This window comes from Zingiber officinale, chromosome 5A (assembly GCF_018446385.1).
Source record: "Zingiber officinale cultivar Zhangliang chromosome 5A, Zo_v1.1, whole genome shotgun sequence".
Classification (NCBI taxonomy): domain Eukaryota; kingdom Viridiplantae; phylum Streptophyta; class Magnoliopsida; order Zingiberales; family Zingiberaceae; genus Zingiber; species Zingiber officinale.
In genome coordinates, this window is record NC_055994.1 from 111,988,967 (window position 1) to 112,013,557 (window position 24,591).

General features: G+C 43.4%; 1 protein-coding gene across 1 annotated transcript; it reads left to right on the forward strand.

Moving 5' to 3' along the window:
• Positions 1-14,235: 14,235 nt before the first annotated feature.
• LOC121979903 (zinc finger MYM-type protein 1-like) lies at positions 14,236-16,146 on the forward strand. Its single transcript, XM_042531881.1, has 5 exons — positions 14,236-14,380; positions 14,464-14,782; positions 14,964-15,301; positions 15,386-15,486; positions 15,586-16,146. Exons 1-5 carry the CDS (start codon positions 14,236-14,238, stop codon positions 16,144-16,146), a joined length of 1,464 nt encoding a protein of 487 aa, XP_042387815.1.
• The last annotated feature ends 8,445 nt before the right edge of the window (positions 16,147-24,591 follow it).

Sequence of the window (24,591 nt, forward strand, 5' to 3'; positions counted from 1 at the left end):
GATCTTTAGGATTATAAAATAAACCTCCTTTTGTTCCTTTAGGATAACCCACGAACAAGCAAACTTCTGTACATGATTCCAACTTATCAGTGTCTCCCTTCAGCACATGTGCTGGACTACCCCAAATCCGAATATATTTCAGACTAGGCTTACTCTCATTCCACAATTCTGTGGGAGTAGAGGGTATTGACTTAGAAGGTACCAAGTTCGTAATGTGCACTGTCGTTTCCAAGGCATATCCCCAAAACGAACTTGGTAATTCTGAATAACTCATCATTGATCTAACCATTTCCATAAGAGTCCTATTCTTTCATTCTGCCACACCATTCTGTTGGGATGTACCAAGTGCAGACAGCTGAGATTGAATCCTGACCTCTGATAAGTAATTCCTAAACTCTCCCAAGAGGTACTCGCCACCACGATCAAACCGTAGTGTCTTGATACTTTTACTATGACGTTTCTCCACATCAGCTTTGTACTCTTTGAACTTATCAAAGCACTCAGACTTGCGGCGCATCAAGTAAATGTACCCGTATCTCGAATAGTCGTCTATAAAAGAGACAAAATATTCGAAACCACCTCTTGCCTGGATAGTCATAGGTCCACACAAATGAGAATGAACCAATTCCAACACATCTTTGACTCTATACCCCTTGTCCTTAAAAGGTCTCTTGGTCATTTTTCCTTCCAAGCAAGATTCGCAGGTTGGAAAGTTTTCCACCACCAATGAACCCAGAAGTCCATCAGCTATTATCCTTTGAATCCTACTTAAGTTAATATGACCAAGCCTTAGATGCCAAAGATATGTTTGGTTCATTTCCAAAGGATGCTTTCTCTTATTAGAATTAGAAGATGTGTTATTAATTTCCATCTGTTACATCGTGTAAGTTATTAGATTTAGAGTATACAAATTGTCAACTAATGTACCAGAACAGATAACTACTCTATTTTTCTTGACAACTACTTTGTCATCAAAAGAAACAGAATATCCATCCTCAAATAGTTTAGAAACTAAAATCAAATTCTTTCTAAAACTTGGTACATAAAGGTAATTTCTCAAAATCAATATTTTATTCCTATCAAAGAATAAATAAACATCTCCCACTACAACAGTCGTCATTTTCGTAGCATTGCCCATGTAAATGGTGATTTTCCCTTCATGTAGTCATCGGGTTTCTTGGAACCCCTGCAATGAATTGCAGACATGATCAGTGGCTCCCGTATCTACACACCAGGTACCGGTAGATAACACCACTAAACATGTTTCAACAACTAATAAATAAGATATACCTTTATTATTTCTATTTTTGAGAGGACAGTCCACCTTAGTGTCCAAGTTTTGTTTCAATCATTATAACTGGGACTAGTAAATCTATTCTCTAATATACTAGCAGGAGGTTTGAAGGTCATTTGAAATCTTAAGAATCACAAAATATTTGGTCAATACTTTAGAATTTAAAATAATATTGATTCCTCAAACAATATCATTTAAATTCACCAATACCTCAAACACCGTGAATTTTGTATGCCACGATAGTGTGGACGTATACAAATTCGAACATTTGTAAGAGGGAGTTTTACCTATTAATTTTATTATCTTGTCAACTTAACTTTATGACAAATAAAATTAATAGTTGGTTTTTCTTCAGTCACACAAATAATAGCAGTGACTCCAATGGGGAGGATACTACTAAATGCGCCTAAGTGTATACCATTACTTGATACTAAGTCCATTAAATAGGATTGTGCTCCTTCAGATGGAGAAGATCAACGCTCCTAAATAATTTCCTATAATCCTCAATTAAGGAAGTTTGATCTAGTGATCCGCAAACAAACTCATCCGATGTGGAGGAAGGCACTCAGAGCCTACACGCAAGTTTGAATGCATCACTTACAAACCAGTAATGGAGACCGTGGAATTTAAATAAAATTTCTCTCCCACTTAGTATTTAGAGACGAGAAATTTTAACATACACACAAGCACACAAACGCAAGCACACACAGCATAAAAGCCAATAAATAAGAAAAATAATTTTTCAACTATTATGGCCTCATCTAATGTTGTCCTCCGTATGCCACCAACCCTAGCCGTCGCCAAAAGGTTTACGTCGTTGTGCCCATCATGCTTGCTTTTCTGCTACGCCTCCGGTGCTCAATTAGTACCACACCTCGCAAGGATACGATCTGTGATAAAAATAAAATTTTACATTTATCGATCCTATATTCCATGAAGGAATGTACATGTAATCTAGATCAAACAGAATGTAAAATCCTAATAACTAATACAACTCCTACCGTATTTAATAATTACAATCATGCACACATATAAAATGCCCTCAACATATCCGAGGGTCTAATCACACACAATCACAATAGGCCATAATAGTTGGAGCCTGCAACCACAGAGTTAATCTATTTTCACATCCTACTATTATCCTGCCTAAACTTATGTATGAAAAGTGCATAATTTACTGAAAACCAAACACACAGAGGCATAAACCTAGCCCTGATACCAATTGTTGGTTGCTACACCTGGATTCCATTATATTTCCCCTGTACAAAAATTTGTATAAGCACAGAACTTAACCTAGCTACCCATGTGCTCTACTGAAGTTAAACTTAGATTGCAAATGATGCTTAACATTATTAATCCAAGTATCTCTTCATAAGTTAAACTTGAATTGGAAACGATACTTAACATTTTTACTCCAAGTTTAACTGATGTGATCTTCCTAAGTTAAACCATATTACAGAAGTTGATTAAATATCTATTTCAAAGATTGGCTTTCAGGTTAAACATGGTGAGGCACTAGGCCTTCTTGGTTATGGGATCATTCACCACTTCCTAAACAAAGTCTTTCAAAGAAATTAGATATTTAACTTCTTATAGTAACCCTAAGTTTAACTACAGAGACCACAACAGAAACACAAGATCGAAATGCAAAATCAAAATACAAAATTAATAGCACGAAATCAAAACATAAAGTCGCTAGCCTCTTGTGTTGGTGTTTCAGAATCCATGCAAAGAAAACTAGCTAATTAATTCGAAGTGGAAACCATTAATTAGCTATACCTTTCTTTGTAGCTAAAAACCTCTTGATCTTCTGTTGTATTTCTCTCCTCCTCTTGGACGTTGTGTGGGCAACGATCTACCAAGATGGAATCCACCCGAACCACTTCTATGCCTCCAAGAAACTCGAGCCACCAAGAGATGCCAAAATAAGAAATTTCCTTCTTCTTCTTCTTCTTCCCCTCTAAATAACCGTCCAGCAATGATCTCTTCTTTTCTTTTCAAGTTTCGGTCACCAAGATGAGATAGGTGCCGACCTTAGAAAGAAGAAAGGTAAGAGAAGAAGATGGTGCCGCCGGCCTAAGAGAAGAAACAAAGTGAGAAGAGGAAGGGAGAGGGTCGGCCACAAGGAAGAGAAGAGAGGAGGCTAGGCTTAGGTTGTCTATCTCATGAGGCACCCTCTTTTTCTCTTTTATAATCCTTGGTCATGGCAAAAAAGGAAAGTTTTAAACATAATTAAAACTTCCTTATTTGTGACCTCTCTTTAAAAAAGGAAATTTTAACAACAATTAAAATCTCTCTCTTTTATATTTCCTATTATACATGGCAACAAAAGGAAAGTTTTAAAATTAATCTCTCTCTTTTAAAACATATAGACAACTACAAAAAAGGAAAGATTAATTAAAACTTCTCTTTTTAAATCATGGTTACAAAAAAAGAAAAGTTTTATCAAAAATTAAAATCTCTCTTTTAAACATTATAGATAACTACAAATAAGGAAAGATTTTAACAAAATTAAAATCTCTCTTTAATCCTTTGTAGATGGCTATAAAAGGAAAGATTTTAAAATTTTAAAACTCTCTTTTAAAAACATGAGGATGACTATAAAAGGAAATATTTTAACAAAAATAAAATCTTCCTTTTATTCCTTTAGTGGATGCTAAAAAGGAAAGTTTAAACAAAATTAAAATCTTTCTTTTAACCATTGTAGATAACTACAAAAAAGGAAAGATTTTAACAAGAATAAAATCTATCTTTTAACCATTGTAGATAACTACAAATAAGGAAAGATTTTAACAAAATTTTGTTTTAAAACAAAACTTCCTTCTCTTCCACCAATGGTCGGCCACATCTTGGACACCAAGATATGCTTGGGCCGGCCACCTCTTGGACTCCAAACAATGCTTGGTCGGCCCCCCTTGCTCCAAGCAAGGAAGTTTTCGACCCATTACTTGGGTAAGAAGTGGATTTTGTGAATACAAGACTTTATAGAGGTTACAACAGGGACCAAGAGGAGAAATTGGTTTTGGTCTCCCGATGAGCTTGAGCTTCCTGTGTTCGCCCCGAACACCCAACTCAAATTCATTAATAATAACTCATATCACTAAAGAGTTATTATTGAACTACCACACCAATCCCAAATTACATTATGGGCTCCTTCTTATCATGAGTGCATTAATCTCCATGTGTTTAAGATATCGAATGTTCATTAATTAAATGAGTTACTGACAACTCACTTAATTAATATCTAGCTCCAAGAGTAGTACCACTCAACCTCATTGTCATACCGGACTAGGTCCACCTGCGGGGTTTACATGACAATCCTTATAAGCTCCTCAAGGGGACATCATCAACCTAGATTACTAGGACACAGTTTCCTTCTATAATCAACAACACACCATATAAATAATATTATTTTCCAACTTATCGGGCCTATTGATTTAACGAACTAAATCTCACTCATTGATAAATTAAAGAAATACATACTAAGTATATGTGCTTGTTATTATATCGGGATTAAGAGTATGCACATCCATAATAACAGAGGTTTTGTTCTTTTATGTAGTCAGTATAAAAAAAAACTACCTCAAATGATCCTGATCAATACACACATAGTGTACTAGTGTAATTTTATAGTTAAGATAAACTAATACTAAATTACACTACAACCATTCTAATAGTTTGTCTCATTCCATCTTAGTTGTGAGCTACTATTTATAATTTATAAGGAACTGATAACATGATCTTCTGTGTGGCACCACACACCATATTATCTAAATATAAATTAAATGGATAACTACATTTAACATAAATATGGATATTTGACCAATGTGATTCTTATTTCAAAATAAATGTTTACAAAAAGCTAGGCTTTTAGTATACATCCTAACATCAACGGGCCAAGACACAGACTCAGGCAACTGAACGTAGAAGAATCAAGACTTCCAACCCTTATTGAAAGAAGGCATTCCCTTGAAGAACTTGTACCCGGTCCGGGATTGCACCATGAAGACACCTAGTTCCGAGCATTTGAGGGAATAAAAATGGTTGAAAAGTTGTGGAGTCAAAGTGATTTGATACAAGCGACAAAGAATCATCATTCCACACATAGCGCGGAAGGCATTCGGGGCAAATTGAGATAGGGGAATCCCAAAATACCGGTCAAAGAAGAAAAGAAGGTAGGGATAGGAAAGTGAAGACCGCTGAGAAGCTGATCTTTGAAGAAAGTCACAAAGCCGACGGGAGGAAGATAAGAATGGTCATCAAGCCCCTGGGGGCGGAGCTTGTATGCCTCCAAAAGTTGCAAGCTAAACTGAATAGATCTAAGGTCACTCCTATCCAAATCAGAATAGAAATACACATACAGGGTACTACCATCTCACCAGCTATTGTAAGGTTGAAAAAGGAGGGAGCAGAAGATGAAGGAGGAGAAGTACTTACAGAAGAGATGCATGAAGAGGAAGGCGAGCGAGCAAAAGCAAGTAGAGAAGGAAGGGTCGAAGGAAGATGAGGCGCTAATAAGCAATGGCGGAGGGCTTTTAGGATTTTTAAATCAAAACCCTTAGGGAACATCGGGATACAAGCCGGACAATTTAAACGGCAAAGAACACATCAGTAGTCAGATCTAGAGTAGAAGCACCCTAGGGTCGTGTGTAAAATGCGTGAGTCAAACATCATAGGAAAGTTCATGGAGCACGTGTCCGCTCCCTATGAAGTGGAATTTATGATGGATGTGATAGAGAAATTATGGAGGTGATATGCAAACAGGAGCACCCTACCTCATGAAGACCATGCCTCGAGGACCTAAAATTCCAAGCGGCTGCCTCAGGAAATGAAGCAAGGGGCGGCGGGAAGCGTTGATCAAAATTTGGCACCTCCACCCATCCTTAAAATCAGAGTAAGATTCAAATTTGACTAAAGCCTTATGTAATGCACTCTATGATCGTAGGAGAATTAGGCTAAGTCTACGAGCATAACTCTTTCAAACCACAAATGCTACCCTTCCTAACCAATTCTCGGTCGGTCCACTAGATTCATTCACAGTAGGACTGCCCAACGACCTCCCGGTCGGGGCTCCAGACTCTCACCCCAGTGCTAGTTATAAGTGAGCATGCTCTCATGACCAACGACCTCTCGGTCGGGATTCTAGACTCTCTCCCTAGCGCGAGTTATAAGTGAGCATTCTCTTACAACCAGTAGCCTCTCGGTCAGGATTCCAGACTCTTACCCCAGCATCAGTTATAAGTGAGTATGCTCTCACGACCAATGACCTTTCAGTCGGGATTCCAGACTCTCGCCCTAGCGCAAGTTATAAGTGGGCATGCTCTCATGACCAACGACCTCTCAATCGGGATTCCAGACTCTCGCCCCAGCGCGAGTTATAAGTGAGCATGCTCTCACGCCTCTAGACTCTCGTCCTAGCGCGAGTTATAAGTGAGCATGCTCTCATGACCCAACGACCTCCCAATCGGGATTCCAAACTCTCACCCCAGTGCGAGTTATAAGTGAGCATGCTCTTACACCTCCAGACTCTCGCCCCAACGGAAGTTATAAGTGAGTATGCTCTCACGACCCAACGACCTCCCGGTCGGAATTCCAGACTCTCTTCCCAGTGCAAGTTATAAGTGAGCATGCTTTCATGACCCAATGACCTCCTGGTCGATATTTCAGACTTTCGCCTCAGCGTGAGTTATAAGCAAGCATACTCTCGCACTTAATGGGTTAGCTTTCTACACTCTTGCTCCCAAGCGGGTTATCAGCAAGCAGAGCCTTCACTAACCCCCCCCCCCCCTTCAGGGTCTGCATAAAGTAAGAAAGTGGCAGGGAGGAAAGGAAAAAATAAACATGAATAAAGACTGAAACTCAACCAGATTTGCATTTATTTGATAAAATACAGAAGACACTCCTCAAAAGCTCTTTTTTTTTTGCATTTAAGACATCTAAGTGATCAGAGTTCTCTTCCAGTATCAGCAACCGGTCGACACTTTGAGAAAAAGTGTTCCGCTTGACCTACCTGCTCCAGATGGATTCGAGCCTGTGTCAGCTCAGCCTTAGTCAACTGAATAATGCGATGTTGCTAAGTAATGACTTCATCTTTGATCCGGTTCTCTTCTTGAAGAAGGGATATGGAAGATGCGTGTTTCTCTTTCAAATAGATCAGGAATTGGGCTTAGATTTCCAAGTCTGAATATGCTTTCTGTTTCAGTGCCACCTCAGCAAGGGCCCGAGATTTAGCGGCTAAACAAAGTTCCTCGATTTTTTGGCGAAGAGAAGATTGAAGATCTCTATCCTACATCACCTCAACTAATTAAGGTCGTACCCCTTTGGGCAAGCAGTTTAGTCATCTGATCTAATTGTTGACGGAGACACTACAATACTTCATTCGACTCGGAATTCAAATCTATGATTAAGGGACGTCAGTAGAAAGAAAGTACGACTCTAGGGATGGTGATCAGCCTCCTTTTAAAGAAGAGAGGAAAGAGAAAATAACTTATGCAGGAGTTAAAGTGACCCTTCCTCCTAGGTTGATTGGGTAACTAAATAGATTACATAACCGAGGATCTGGGAAAAGGAGCATCATTTAGAGTCATAATGGCGAAGTAAATGAAACCAGGTCTGATCTAGTCAGTGGGACTTGAGCCTCCTTCGAATAGACTTGGAGGGGAGGTTTGTGATACGATGCATAATGGTAGGGTCCGATAAGGCCAGATAGTCAGAAGTTAAGGGGACGTGACAGTCAAAGTCAAGGGGGCATGTCAGTCAGAAGTCAAGGGGGCGTGACAATCATCAGTCAAGAGGACGTGGCAGTCAACAGTTAGAAAAATAAAAAGTGGGACCGCCCGACGTCATCAACCGCGTGATTCCCGGTCGGATGCTTACAGCTTAGGATCACAGATCTGAGATATAGGGTGTGACCAGGGGTAATGTCTGACCTGACCTGACTAGTATAGGTTTCTCAGCTCAGATTACGTATTTAGACTTGGTACTCTCGGTAGGCTAACTCCCGGTCGACTCTTGGGCAATCCAAAAGGGAAGATGAGGCTCTCGCCACAGTTTGTCCCTCTCATCAAGACTCAAGGCAGGTGTTATACCTGACGGATCATCCCGAGTTTCCCCTAGTCAAACTCGAGCGAGATAGAAGGTGCTAGACGACAACAAGGTCAGGGAATTGTAACTGCCTGTCAGAGAATAACTGTTGTATGTCAGGGAATATTCCAATGGTCTACGGTCATCTGCGAATGAAACCTTCTTCCGGTCCATGGGAGGGTGCCACGCGTCCTCCATCACCCGACAGGTCCTAACACCCGACATTCTCTGACATCGGTCAGTCTCCAGAGGTATGCACAGTCATATAAAAAGGGATGTCCTCTCCCTTGAGCAGGTATGTTTTCTCGCACATTCGCACTTATCTTCTACAGTTCTTTTTCCTTTTTACACTGTTCTTTCGAGAAAAAGGTATCTGACTTGAACGTCGGAGGACTTGCACCGGGGACTTTTTCTCTGATGTCTGGTCTCTAACGTTCCGTGTACTTATCTGGGTGTGCGCAGAGCTTAAAGTACCGAAGTACCGCTGGCTCAGTGACCGCCGTTCGTCAGTGCCACATGAGGATCCGTTCTCTTGGGCATGTATGATAAGGGTGTACTAGTCGTCTCTTTGTCGACACCAGTAACAACTCATCCAGTTTTCATCTGACTCAGATTCTGGATAGAATCATAACTCATTCTAATGCCAATGGTAATGTCAAATGGAAAGGCTAGAGGGGGAGATGAATGACCTTAAACAAAAACCTGAGATACAACAACAAAAACATAGATCAAGAAGTAAACAATAAAAAACAACACAAATAAAAAACAATACAGAAAGGAGTAGAGTAATGCTAACTTAACGGGAAGTTCCCGCGGTTTGACAGCCTCCGAGCTCCTACTCCATGATGTATGACTATTAAAAACAATATATAATTTCCTACTTCATATGATCTTGTACATCAATCTTTTCCCTTGCCCACAATTTTTATTTATTAAAAGTAATATATCATTATATAAATATTGTATTGGAACAATTAATATAATTTATTATAAATATATACGATTAAATTATATAAATTTTATCTTATAATTATAATTGGAACAATTATTAATATTGAAACTTTATTATATTTATAATTATTAATATTATTAAGATTATCATGAAAGAGATGCTGTTGACTTAGGAATCAATCTTAATCTGTGAATGGCTGTAAGTTCCATTGATTTTCTAGGAATGATTGTAAGCTTGCTTCTAGTTGGGATTTGCAGTATTATCTTCTCTTTCTTAAAAAAACAAAAAACAAAAAAATCATTGTAGTGCATTTATATTTTTCACACACTATTTTTTCTTCTCTTTCTTTTCTTTCAGAAAACACATTCATCAAAGTTATTTTATTAGTAATTTCCTATTATGTGAAGTTACTGAATCTTAAGTTTCTAATTTCATGACTCAAAAGTTTTCTATTATATGAGCTTATGTTATGGCTTTTGTACCTAATTCAATCTTCATTCATATGAGGACGTGGTATTTTGTCGACTTCTTTTTCCGATACACTTGTTTAAGTTTTAAGTATTTTAATCTTTATGTTAAATGAGGTAGAAAAGTCATCTTTTTGTCGTCGTCTTCTTCTTTTCATCTCTACATTTGTCGATTATCTCTATGTATATATGGGCGGTTTTCTGACGTTTGACAATTTAGATCAATCTGATTATGACCCTCACAAGATCAATCAAATGTTGAAGAATCTATGTGGTGGACAAATAATGATCTATCAGAATCAGTTCTCTTTTATTTTCCCCTAGATAATATTCCATACATGTAGATAATGTAAATAATTGTGTAAGCTATCATCAACTAGGCCTTCAACCACTATATTGGATTATTTATTTTAAGAAGAAAAAGTAAGCACTTTGTGTGTTCAGGTATTGGAGCATCATTAAGCTCCAATTTAGATGGAGGTAATACAATATAAAAATGCTCTAATGTTCTAATTTGGAAGGAACACAGAGAATTACAAAAATGAAGATCAAGTAAAATCGAGTACATAATCTCACAAAACAACTAGAAAAGGGATATATATCACTTACAGCTAGCTGAATAGATACATACATATATAATTATAACACAACAACTAAAAAGCCATGGAGAACTCAAACTCGATCACACCACATAAAACATCACATAAACCCAAGAAAACTATAATCAATATTGCAGAAATGGAATCGATAATTAATGTAAAGAAGCTGAAGCTGAAGCATGTGACATGATCGGACCAATAGGCTTGATTCCCCTTTTATAGAGAGCTTGGGCAGTGGCTGCCACCATCATGATCATGCACCCCGCTCTCTTCTTCTTCTTACGGCTGCTGCAGCTGCTTTAGTCTTTACATGGCTTTCACTCTCATAGAGTGAGGATGAAGGGAAAGCAACCATGATGGTAAGTGGTGAAGATGGAACCATCATTAGCGTCGTATCTTTAAATGATGCTGTTAGAGAGATAGAAGTGCAGGGAGCCGGCGTAGGACAGGGCTGGAATACAGAATATATAACTTATATTTTGGTAGTGGATGGGGCCAAAACTAAGAATATATGTGTAATTTATTGCATTGATCAAAATTGGAGATATTGGTTACTGTCTTTTGCATAGCTCAGACCACTATCAACGGTATCTCCTGTCAATGTTTCTAAAGTACGAACCATTGAGTCCATTGGGATGATGAGGGGTTCCGCCCCGTTGTCACGGTGGAGGTCAATAGATGTCAAAGTCAAGACGGTCAACGGATAGACGGTCTTGGCCGATCGGATGAGACATATTCCGACCGGGAGATAAGCACCGCCCCGCCGTCTCCGACGTGGAGTAATCAAACTAACGCTCAAGGGACGCGCAGAAGCCGAGCCGAGCGACTCTCTCGCTCGGCCAGACACCGGACGACACGGACCGAGGACTTTCAGCCAAGTGGCTCTCCCGCTCGGCGTGATAGTGGGCTTTCGACCGAGCGGTCATCCCGTTCGACCCATCAACGAACGACACTTGGACAGGGGACTTTCAACCGAGCGGTTATCCCATTCGATGTGACAGCAAACGCAAGGGTATCAGAGTTCTAGCCGAGCAACAATTCCACTCAGCCAAGCAACAGACACAGCAGGATATCTTTGGACATCCTTTTGGGAGTTAGCATCGCTGACAGGCGGCATGGTCAAACAGAGGATCGTATGACGGATGCTTCTACTGTCACTTTAGAGATATACACGGTCCGTTAAGGTATTGTGTCAAGGACACTTTACTGACATGTCTCTTCAGGGAAAGCTTGGGGCAACGTGCTCGCTTTAAGAAGCGTGCACACACACTACAAGACCCCTATATAAACAGGGTCCAAGCATCAGAGGAGGTATGTTTTTACGCGCTTGCTACTATTACGCTACAGTTCTATTTACTTCTTCTTGCTCCGCCGAAGACTGACTTGAGCGTCAGAGGGTCATCGTCGGGGAACCCTTCCCTAACTCAGCACTGACGTTGCTTGTGTTGCAGGTAGGAGCGAAGTCCATCGGAGGTCAACCAGAGCGCCACGTCCCTAGCATCCATCTCTTCGACTTTCAGACAGGATCATATTTGGCGCCGTTTGTGGGAACGTCACCTGAATCTGAGCCGAGAGATGGAAGACGCTGGACGACTTACCACCGTGACGCTCACTCAAGAGGAGCTGAAGATGCTCATGCAAGCACGGGCGGCAAAAATGGTGGAGCAGCAACAACAACAAGCGCTGGTCGATCGGCCAGCACCACAACCTATAACCTTGGCGACCGATAGGCGAGTGGGGCAAGAAGACCGAGAGAAGCAACTCTCCGTATGGGGGCAGAACTGAAGGCCAACTAGCGCCCAAGCAGGGGCGGATCTAGGCGAGGGCTGGAGGGGGCTGAAGCCCTCGCTAAAATTTGCTGGAGAAAGAGGTAAAGAGGAGTCTGGCATGAGAAGTTTGGTCTTCGGCGTGTTCGGCGTGATCGGCGTCCGAGTTCCAACAGCCACAGGACGAAAATAGAAGCAGTGATATTTTCATCTTTCTTTTTTCTTTTAATTTTTTTAAATAAAATTTAAAGACTTCACTTGGTAGCCCAAGCCCAAATAACCAATAGGTTTTTTTGCAGCGATGGCGGACGAGTCGGCGGCAGCGCGCTTCGCCTGGTTAACTTCGTATCGGAAGAGCAGGTTATTCTTCGCTCAACCCCTCAATCGAAGCCCTCATCTTTTGCCTATCCTCCCTGCACATCTTCGTAAAGCTAACCCTACGTTCGGTGCTTTGATCCGCTGTAGTTGATTCAATCGAAGAGGACAAGAGGTGAACGTGTCGAAGACGGAACCACCTCTAGGGACAGGCCATTGTACGAGGTTAGCCGTTAGTGTATTCCTTTTCCTCTATGCTACTTTGTTGTTCACCTGCTGAGTTAGGAATGAGCCTCTATCTCTTGATATGAAATTGTTGATGAACAAATCAGATCCTATGTTTCATCTGTCTGATTGATATCTACCCTTTTTTTTTTTTGTTCCTTTGTATGTATACATCAGCTTCTAGTAGTCAATTGCGATTTCTGCCTTTCTCCCTACTCGCAATCGCAAATCGTGACTCCTCGGCGCTTCGTTCCCCAGTCTGCAGTTCGTGTTCTATCCGCTGTCCGCCGGTCTACTTCCCACCAGTCCGCCGCCCACCGGTCCGCCGCCCGGCGCCCGCTGACTGGCGACTGCAGAAGCCGCCCATTAGGTCCGCAGTCCGCCGCCTCCCTCTGACCCGCTCTAGTTCTTTCTCTACTTTTATTTTGTTTGCTTGTGTTGATTCCGTTGTCGCCTGTTTGCCAGTTCCCCGCCAACCAGTCTGCCGCCTGTCGACTGCAACAGGCCAACAGCCGCCCACTAGGTCCGCTGCCTCCCTCTCTTGTGTTTTTCTCTACTGTTTTTTTTGTGTTGATTCATTGATTGGATTATCTGTGACTTTGTTCTCAAAATCTCTTTTATTTTAAATTATTCTCTTGACTACCATTACCAAATATGAAAATTAATATTATTCAGTGGCACAGTGATATTCGAGGTAAATAGAAAACTCATTGTGTTATTTTCTCACTTGTTTTGCAAAGTCATTGTCTTATTGGGAAGTCCCTAGCCACTAGGCAACCACTGCTCTAAGTCATTCATATAATTCAAGGTTAATTTTTTTACCATTCTTATTTTTTTTACTTTTTTATGTTAATTTAAATTAGGGGTTTAGGGTTTAAATTAATTGTGATTTGTGAATATTAATTTAATTACATCATATGCATGACTTTATTTTTAATTATTTATTTATGTAGATTATGGAGAGGTTTTTTAAACTAAACGTTTTCGTGAGAGTTCTTCTAATGATCCTAATATTAGTGAAGTTGTGGAAATTCAATCTCATGTGGAATTAAATGTAAATGATATTGTTAGTGATCCTGGATTACGAAAATCAATTGAAGAGTTTGATATTTCTATTCGAGATCAAGTCCGAAGAGAGTACTTGACTAGGGGGCCCTGTCAACCAATTGGGCATATGTATCCAAAAAGAACTTTTGGTAATCAAGAAAGGAGTTTCCAAGATAGTTGGTATAAAATATATACATGGCTAGAATATAGCATATCAAAAGATGCGGCGTTTTGCTTATGGTGTTATCTTTTTAAACCATCAAATAAAGGAGGTCGATATAAAGAGGATGCCTTTGTAAAAACGGGATTCATTAATTGGAAAAATGCTTTAGAAAGATTTAATTTGCATAATGGTGCTGTAGATAGTTGTCACAATCATGCTAGAGTACAGTTTGAATCTTTTCAAGATCAAAAACATAGTGTTTCAAATATATTATGAGCACATGGGCGAGATATAGAGGTTTCTTATCGCACCCGTTTAACAGCAATGTTGGATGTTACACGATTTCTTTTGAAGCAGGGACTGTCTTTCCGTGGACATGATGAGTCAAGTAATTCTTTAAATAGAGGAAACTTTCTTGAATTGCTTCAATGGTACAATCAACGAAATGAGGAAGTTTCAAAGGTTGTTAATCAAAATGCTCCCGGAAACAATCAAATGATTTCTCCAACAATTCAAAAAGACCTTACGCATGCTTGTGCTTCTGAGATCCACTTTCCATAATCAAAGATATTAGAAACAATGTTTTCTCCTTAATGGTTGATGAATCTCGAGACATTTCAGTGAAGGAGCAAATGAGAGTTCTTTTGAGATATGTGAACAAAAGAGGACAGGTGATTGAACGATTCCTTGCAATTGTACATGTATCTGACACTAGCTCTCGTTCTTTGAAGGATGTTATCGATGCTTTATTTGTGAAACATGGATTATCATTATCTAGACTGAGAGGTCAAGGATATGATGGAGCTTCAAATATGCGGGGTGAATTCAATGGGTTGAAATCTCTCATTTTGCAAGAAAATCCATATGCAAGGTATATTCATTATTTTTCTCATAAATTACAGTTAGTTATTGTTGCTGTTGCCAAGAGTAATCTCAATGCGAGTGATTTTTTTAACTATGTCACTATGATTGTCAATACAACGGGAGCATCATGTAAAATGAGAGATCAACTTAGGCAAATTGAACATGATAGGATTGTTGCAATGTTGGAGTGGTGGAGACATTAGTACGAGCAGTAGCAAAAATCAAGAAATTAATTTAGTAAGGCCAGGAGACACTCGTTGGGGATCACACTACTTGACATTGGGTCGTCTATTATCTATGTGGCCTTCAGTGATACAAGTGTTGGAGAATATTTGTGATGATTCTAGTTCTTTTGATAGTAGAGGAGTTGCCAAAAGTTTGATTCAGAAAATGGAGAATTATGAGTTTGTTTTCATGTTGCACTTGATGAAGATGATATTGGGAATGACACATGAGTTGTCACTTGTGTTACAACAAAAGGATCAAAATATTATCCAAGCCATAAGTTTGATTGAAAGTGTGAAAGGTCAATTTCAAATATTTAGGGAAGAAGGATGACATATAATTATAGATAAAGTCAACATATTTTGTGAGTTGAATGATATCCCAGTGTCGGAGATGAAAGACAATTGTTTGATTGGTGGTCGTAGTAGATGTCGAAAGCAAGTCATCACCAATTTGCATTATTATCGTATGGAGATTTTCTATCAGGTATTATTTCTAAAAAAAATAGAAAATTTATTATAATTATATTCATCAATAAGATTTTTTTTACTTATTAATTATTATTCTTGCAAATTACAATGTCAGGTTGTTGATTTAGTTATACAAGATATGAATACTCGTTTTTCAGAAGTTAGCACAGAATTGCTTCGTTGTATAGCATGTCTTCATCCAAGGAATTCTTTTTCTGAATTCAATGTTCAGAAACTCGTTCGGCTTTGTGATTTATATCCTGAGGACTTCTCAACAAATGATTATATAGTTATTGAACAACAACTTCAGAATTTCATTCATAATATACGACAGGATCTAAATTTTTCTGGAATTGAAGATTTGGGAAGTTTTGCTCAGAAAATTGTTGAAACTCTAAAAAATCAAGCTTATCCATTGGTTTATCATCTGATTGAGATGACATTAGTTTTACCAGTTGCGACCGCTTCTGTTGAAAGAGTATTTTCTGCAATGAAGATGATAAAGACTGATTTACGTAACAGAATGAGAGACGAGTGGATGAATGACAGTCTAGTCGTATACATCGAGAAAGATATCTTTTCAACAATTGAAAATGATCAAATATTGCAGCGTTTTCAAAAGATGAAAAGCCGCAAGATGCAGTTGCCTCCTCTTTCTTATCCAACGACCACCTAATATGTCACCAAGTGTTAACCAATACTTCAATAAATAATAGTCTAATTGTAATTTATTAATTTAGTATTTTATCTTTTTATGATGTCAAATTGAACTTTTTGTTATTAAATATATTTATTATGTTAAAAAAAATATTTTGTTAGCTCTCATTAAAATTTATCTCTGGATCCGCCCCTGCGCCCAAGGGGAAGCGCCGCTCGCGCTGATTCCCTTCCATCGGGCTCTATTCCAAACCCCCTCGGAGATAGCCCAAGCGCATCAGGAGCGGGGATCATCTTCCGACGAGGCGCCCGTTCGAGATGCATGGAAGGGTAAAGCACCCCAAAACGCTGCGTCCACCGAATGGATCAATAGGAAGTTCTCAGAGGAGATCTTACAAGACCCTCTGCCTCGGCACTACACCCCGTTGGCGATCGGGACATACAACGGGACGACCGACCCAGATGATCATCTGGATCGGTTCGACAATGCACCAGTACACTGACAGAGTAAACTATAGAGTCTTTCTCATGACTCTCTCCGGATCGGTGCAGCGCTGGTTCAGAAGACTACCGGACGACTCCAAATGAAGCTTCAAAGACTTCTGAGCCGCCTTCCAGCACCAATTCACCAGTAGCCGACGCTACCAGAAGATGAGCCTCAGCCTTTTCGCCCTGAAACAAGGGCCCAAGGAAGTGCTCCGAGCGTACATCCAGCGCTTCAATCAAGTGGTCATGGACATCCCCTCGGTCTCATCCGAGACCATGATGAATGCTTTCACCCAAGGGCTCGCCGAAGGAGACTTCTTTCGGTCACTCATCAAGAAGCCGCCCCGGGACTTCGACCACATGTTGAAGAAGGCCAACGAATACATCAACGTGGAGGTGGCCCAGGCGGCCAGAAGAAAGGAGGCGCTGACCAAACACCGACCGACTAGCAGTCATCTGGCGCCAAAGGGGCTGAGAGCTGAAGGAGAATGACCGCACCAAGAGACCAGGGTGCACGCCGTATAGCATGTGGCGTCCAATCGGCCCAAGGTGTCCAAGGGCAAGGTATAAACGTCGATGTTTTGTTCATTCCACCAGTCGGCGATGCACAACACACGGGATTGCCGAGGACTAACGCCAATCGTCAGCCGACCGACCCCGAGGGGATATCGCCATCGCTCCCCATCTCTTGATCAACGGGACCGCCGCCGCTCAACCAAGCGACAAGAAGAGAGAAGGGAGCCCGAGCGCCATCACCATCAGCGGAGGGAGGAAACCGATCCCTCCAGGATCCCGGCCGAGCGAAATAGGTCGACTGCTTGGGAAGAGGAAAATAGGAACAACGCTTCCCGAGAAGAGATAGGTATGATCGCTGGAGGGCTGACCGGCGGCGACTCCAACTGGGCCTGAAAGTCGTATGCTCGACGGTTGGAGATCCATGCCATAGGGTGTAGCAAGGAGAAGGCCAAAGGGCCTTAGATTAGCTTCAACCCTAGCGATCTGGAAGGGGTCGAAATCCCTCATGATGATGCTTTGATCATCCGAGCGGTGATCGCCAACTACACCATTTATCGGACCTTCGTCGACACGGGGAGTTTGGTGAACATCATTTTCAAGAAGGCGTTTGATCAGTTGTAGATCGATCGTAGTGAACTGCTGCCCATGGCAACCCTGCTCTACGGGTTCATGGGCAATGAAGTCTTACCGATCGGCCAGGCAAGATTAGCTATCTCGCTGGGAGAGGAACCGTTGAGGAGGACCTAGACTACCAACTTCATAGTTGTGGACGCACCATCGGCCTACAACATTATTTTGGGTTGACCTGCCCTCAACGAATTCCAGGCGACAGTATCCACTTACTGCCAGAAGATAAAGTTCCCAGTGGATGACCAGGTGTGCGAGGTCAAGGACGACCAACTGGCCGCTCGGTGCAGCTATGTGGAAATGGTCAAGACCGAGGCCAAGGCCGCTCGGAAGACTCCACAGCTAGAGGTAAATGCTATTACTGAAAAACCTCTCACCTTTGTATATGAAGAAAAGGAAGAGATGCAGAACCACTCCTGCCAGTTGGAAGCCATGACCTTTGTGGCTGCCGACCTGGAGGAGAAGAAGAAGGCAGAGCTGATCGCCTGCCTCAAAAAGAATCATGATGTGTTCGCTTGGTCGACACAGGAGCTGCTCGGCATCTCCCCAAGCATGACCCAGCATAAGCTTCACGTCCATTTGGGCGCTCGACCGGTCAAACAAAGAAAAAGAATTTTCAACGCAGAACAAAACGTGATCGTCCGGGCGGAAGTAGAAAACCTATTGGAGGTCAGCCACATCAGGGAAGTCCAATTCCTGAGCTTGCTAGCCAATGTGATACTAATCTCTAAGTCAGGCAACAAATAGTGAGTCTGCATCGACTTCTGCGATTTGAACAAGGCATGCCCGAAGGACTTCTATCTGCTGCCCAGGATAGATCAAATGGTGGACTTGACCCCAGGCTGCGAGCTAATCTGCATGCTCGACGCATATCAAGGATACCATCAGGTGCCGCTCGCCCGCGAGGATCAAGAGAAGGCCATCTTCATCACGACCGATGGGACGTACTACTACAACGTCATGCCATTCGGACTGAAGAACGTCGGAGTCACCTACCAGAGGTTAATGAATAAAGTGTTCTGGCGGTAGATCGATCGTAATATAGAGATATATGTCAATGACATACTCATCAAATCCCTCCGAGCTGTTGACCTATGTGTAGATATCGACGATCTCTCTAGTGTGCTATGCGCCCTACGCATAACTCCAAAAGAGTCGACTAGCGTAATCCCATTTCAGTTAGTATACAGCGATGAAGTAGTCATCCCCATGGAGGTCGGGGTAGAATCTGATCAGGTGCAGCACTATGACGAAGGGAATGCCGAACGGAGGTTGAAGGAGCTCGACTTGGTGGACGAAGCAAGGGCAAAAGCTGTCGTTCGGATAACAACCTATCGGCAGCGCATGAAGTAGAATTACAATCGGCGAGTGATCCCGAGGTCCTTCCAAGTCGGCGACCTTGTTTGAAAGAAAGTGAAGTCGGTCGGCGATGTTGCCAAGCTCGAGGCACCATGGGCGGGACCGTTCAAGGTCATGTGGAAGCTCCGTTTGGGCACCTACTATTTGGAGGATGAGGAAGGGAGGTAGCTCGAGAGGCCCTAGAGCACAAACCATCTTCAACCCTACAAGGCTGGATGAGAGGTGTGCAAGTAAATCCTATATTTTGTAGCTGTTGTGTGTTTGTCGAACGCAAGGCAAAGTTTGAATAAAAAAGCAAAAGTCTCTTTAAGTGCATCTCCCTCAACGGTGGAATGGCGACCTTAAACCCTCGTCTCCACCAACATTCGAGCGGCGACCTTAAACCCTCGTCTCCACCAATGATTGAGTGGTGACCTTAAACTCGGGTGTACAAACTTATACAAACCGTCGAGCAACGACATTAAACACGGGTCTACAACAAACCGTCGAGCGGTGACGTTAAACACGGGTCTATAACAAACCGTCGAGTAGCGATGTTAAACGCGGGTCTACAACAAATCGTCGAGCGGCGACATTAAACGCGTGTCTCCATCAACGGTCGAGTGGCGACCTTAAACCCGAGTCTTCATTAAATCGTCAAGCGGCGACGTTAAACGCTCGTCTCCATCAGCGGTCGAGTGGCGACCTTAAACTCAAGTCTTGGTTAAACCGTTGAGCGGTGATGTTAAACCCTCGTCTCCATCAGCGGTCGAGTGGCGACCTTAAACTCAAGTCTTGGTTAAACCGTTGAGCGGTGATGTTAAACCCTCGTCTCTATCAGCGGTCGAGTGGTGACCTTAAACCCAAGTCTTCATCAAACCGTCGAGCGACGACATTAAATGTGTGTCTCCACCAAGCATCGAGCGGCGACGTTAAACACGTGTCTCCAACAATTGTCAAGCGGCGACGTTAAATGCATGTCTCCACCAACCGTTGAGCGGCAACGTTAAACTCGCGTCTCCAGCAATCGTCGAGCGGCGACGTTAAACACATGTCTCTATCAACCGTCAAGCGGCGACGTTAAACGCAAGTCTCCGACAAACTGTCATGCGGCAACGTTAAACGTGGGTCTACCTTAAATCATCGAGCGATGACGTTAAACCCGGGGCTTTATCAAATAGCCAAGCGACAACGATAGACTCGAGTCTAAGTGGGCGGTCAAACGACTGACTGTGAATAAGGGTTGCCCAAAAGCCCCCAAATTTGCAGATGAACGTCCCGTTCGGGAGAATGTACCAAAATACTTCAAGCTCCATGACTTGAAAAGAAAGGCAAATCGAGCAGACACACATAAAAACATCGACCGAGGGGAGGAATTATGGGGCTACAATATGACCAAAGGAAGACCAAAAAGCAAACACAATAAGAAAAAGCCTCGTCGAACGGCCAAGCATGTATTAATACTCCAAAGTTTACAAAAGGGAGATTACAAATATAGAGCCCTCAGCCTCACTCAAGGTAATCTAATACTTCGTTAGGCAGAGCGATTGTCAGCTTGTCCCGGCTTATGACCTTACTGTTCACAACGGCGGGCACGTGGCCCCCCTCTCGAAGCTGACCAATCGTCCCTTCGATCGCCAAGTCAAACAGTCGAAGGGCCTGATCGGTGAATCTGTCGCAGAATGCGTCCGAACGGAGCTAGGCTTGCTTCATGGATTCAAACCTACTCCCTTCGATATCCTAGTAAATCCGCAGCGTCACTCGGGATCCCTCCAGCTCATCCTTAGCGGCGGCTAGTGTGGCATCCTTGGAGGCCATCTGATCGTAGAGGGACTTTTTTTCGACCGAGCGGCTATTCCGCTCGACCACCAAAAAATCTTTGGCCTCCTTGAGCTTCTAGGCAAGGCCCTGGGCCTCCTTGTTCTTCAATTCGAGGTCGTAGATGGTCTATTGCTTCTAGGTAGTGGCCGACCCTATCTTCTTGTCGAACGTGGTGACCTGTTTGTTGAGCCGAGCCAGCATCACCTCCTGATTTGTAGATATTTTCCGCTCAGCCTCCAGAAGTTTATTACTCTTCTCCAAGTCGACCTTCAGCTTCTCGACCTTAGAGATTGACGACCCTTGGGAGGAGGAGGAACCACTCGAGACTTTGAGTTTCTTGAACTCATCCTCCAAAAATGCAAGCCTGTGGCACATGGCCAAACTCTCCACCCTGTACTGCGGGAAAACAGGAAAAGGTTATAGCCAAACGGAGGTAAGCCATGAGTTTACATTAAAAAACTTACTCCAGTAGCCATTTGGGTATGACTGTTGGCCAGAGCGCTTGGAGGTAGTATCGCGCGCTGCGATACTTATCCTCCCAGACTTCAGCGAGCGACCCCCGGATGAGGATTTGGTGCTCAGTGGTCTGGGACTGGGTGCTCGGCTCACTATAATCCTCCATTGGCAGATGGTGGATCGTCGTGACAGACCGTCGATTACTCGGGGCCGAGTGAGCTGAGGCCTCCAAACGAGAGGCCGGTAGGATGTCGGACCGCTTAACTGTCAGGGGGTTTAGGTGGTGGTTGCATGAAGGCCACTGGCGATGCGGCGATGGCCCCCTACGGTAGTTCGGCCAAGGAGGGAGTCTGATCAGACGATGAAGCCTCCGCAGTTGCTAGAAGCAGAGCCAGAGTCGAAGTGCCGACCTGCTCGGCCAACTGCACTACTGATGTAGCAGAAGGCTCGGCCCTTCGCATCTTGCGCCGGGTCAGCGGCACATTCGAGGAGGTCGAGCCCGATGGCTCCTTGACAGGAATTATGGGGCTCTGCTCTGTCGGAGGCTGTGAGCCCGGGGTGGCTCCTCCACTCGGCGCATGGCTAGCCTTGCCTTTGCCCACTTCCACGGGCGCCTCCTCACTCAGCCTGAGCGGATCTTCATGGGAGCCGACCAATTGCAGACCTTGGCTTGCCGGCTCTTCAGTAGTCGTCGCCTCAATCGCGACGTCTGAAAGCTTAGCCTTGCCATCCATCCGTGCGCACATCATGACTTCAGCTACAGGAGAAAAAGAAAAATCAATTAGCATCAAAGGGAAAGGGTAAAGTGGTCGCATACCTAGGCTGATCGGGAGTCGGGTGCGGATCGGACTGAGGCCAAAGATGTAGAGGACACTCTTGAGCAACAACTTATGGATGTCATACTTCTAACTGGCCAACATCGCTACAGCATTCAGATAGTCTGATCGACTCTTGTAGCTCTTCAGTGGGGGTTGATGTGCCACGTCGAGCTACCAGCGAGTCGAGAATTTCGGCCACTTGGGAAGACGTATTAAAAAGAAGTACTCCCTCTAATGTTTATTGGAGGTCAACATTTTATCAAAAAACACTAAACTGACCCTAGACTGGAAGAGGAAGGTCCCCAGCTCGGACAACTTCGGGTAGTAAAAATAATGGAAGACCCGAGGCGTAAGAGGGATGTCATGCAGTCGAAACAAAATGACGACGCCGCACAGAAGACGGAAGGAGTTTGGCACAAGTTGAGTAAGAGAGATGGGGAAGTATTTACAAACTACGATGATGAAAGGATGTATAGGGAACCACAGACCGGCCGTGAAATAATCCCTGAACAGACAGATGCATCCGGTCAGCGAGGTATTTGGCCGATCAGACGAAGAAGACAGAATGATCTCGTGGTTGGATGGAATTTCAAAGGCATTTCTAAGGCCCTCAGCGTCGCCCACATCGAACCTGGACTCCATGGTGGTGTACCAGAGCCCAGGGATGGAGGCCGACGGCTGTGAGGAACTAGCCATCGCAATAACAAACACAAAATAAAGGAAATGTGATAAAAAAAAAAAGATACAAAAGGGTCACCAGAAGGTCACCGGAACAACAGAAAGCAGAATGCTTGAAAGAAAAGGTGACGGGACGAGAGCTTACTTGGAAAAAGGGGGATGAAGGATCACTGGAGGGCAAGATGCAAGGATCACCGAGGAGCAAAGTGCGCAGAAGCAGAGAAGTCATTGAAAACACAGTAACGAAAGCGTGGAGAAGGTGGGGGCGCAGCTGACTCATATACCCCTGGCTCGGACGACTAGAGTCGTCCGATCTAGGTCGCAGAAACCTAGGACGAGATCTCGCCATTGAATTCAAACCGCTAAGTATCGTAATCAATGTCTGTCGCGTCAGGCATGCAACGACTGTGGATGTGACATGTGGCATACTACCATGGGTCGGTAGTTAATGCAGGCGTGGGAACCTATTCTACCTTAATGAGAGGGGATTTGCATGATTCCCAAGAAATCGGGGTGGCGTCAGCCTAGCCCGCGCTCGCCCAAGACAGCCCGAGGAAAAAGTTCTACAAGTGTAAACCTTTGTCCGCCGATCGGATCGAGGGAGCATGCTTATGACTGAGCGACAAGCTTCAAAAGGCCGATCAGTGAGGATCGGGCCTATCCTGATCTGTCTATACAGTGATGAAGGTCGATCGGGAGGGAATCTGCTCACACAATGGTTCAGTCAGTCGGACTATAGCCTCCTTCAACTAGACTTGAAGGGTAGGCTTGTGATGCAGGGATGATGAGGGGCCTTGCACAGCTACCACGGTGGAGGTCAAAGTCAAGAAGGTCAACGGATGGACGGTCTTGGCCGATTAGGTGAGGCATATTCCGACCGGGGGATAAGCACCGACCCACCATCTCCGACACAGAGTAGTCAAACCGACGCTCAAGGGACGCGTAGAAGCCGAGCCGAGCGGCTCTCTCGCTCGTCCACACAGCGTATGACATGGACCAAGGACTTTCAATCGAGCGGCTCTCCCGTTCGGTGCGACAGTGGGCTTCCGGCTGAGCGAACATCCCGCTCGGGCCAACAACAAATGACACTTGAACAGGGGACTTTCAGCCGAGCGGCTATCCCGCTCGATGTGACAGCAGACGCAAGGGTATCAGAGTTCTGGCTGAGCGGTCATTCTGCTCAGCCAAGCAACAGACACAGTAGGATATCTTTGGACATCCTTTTGGGAATTGGGGCCCTGACAGGTGGCATGGTCAGATAGAGGATCATACAACAGAATCTTTCACTGTCATTTCAGAGATATTCTAGGCCCGTTAAGGTACTGTGTTAGAGACACTTTACTGACATGTCTCTTCAAGAAAAGCTTGGGGCAACATGCTCGCTTTAAGAAGAGTGCACACACGCTGCAGGAGCTCTATATAAAGGGGGTCTAGGCATCGGCGGAGGTATGTTTTTACGCGCTTGCTATTGTTATGCCTCTTTGCTTCTTCTTGCGCTGCCAGAGACTGACTTGAGCGTCAGAGAGCCATCACCGGGGAACCCTTCCCTAGCTCGGCACTGACACTGCTTGTGTTGCAGGTAGAAGCGAAGTCCACCGAAGGTCAGCCAGAGCGCCACATCCTCAGCATCTGTCTCTTCGACTTTCGGACAGGATCAATAATAATCTATTAAAAATAATAAAAAAAAAATCCTATAAAACCTCCTACATCAATCGCCATAGGTT

Excerpts from the sequence above, each read along its gene's own strand:
- LOC121979903 (XM_042531881.1), top strand. The coding sequence starts at position 14,236 with ATGTTGGATGTTACACGATTTCTTTTGAAGCAGGGACTGTCTTTCCGT. Across the intron at positions 14,381-14,463 it reads GGAAGTTTCAAAGGTTGTTA|TTTCCATAATCAAAGATATT; the intron begins ATCAAAATGCTC and ends TCTGAGATCCAC. Across the intron at positions 15,487-15,585 it reads GTATGGAGATTTTCTATCAG|GTTGTTGATTTAGTTATACA; the intron begins GTATTATTTCTA and ends TTACAATGTCAG.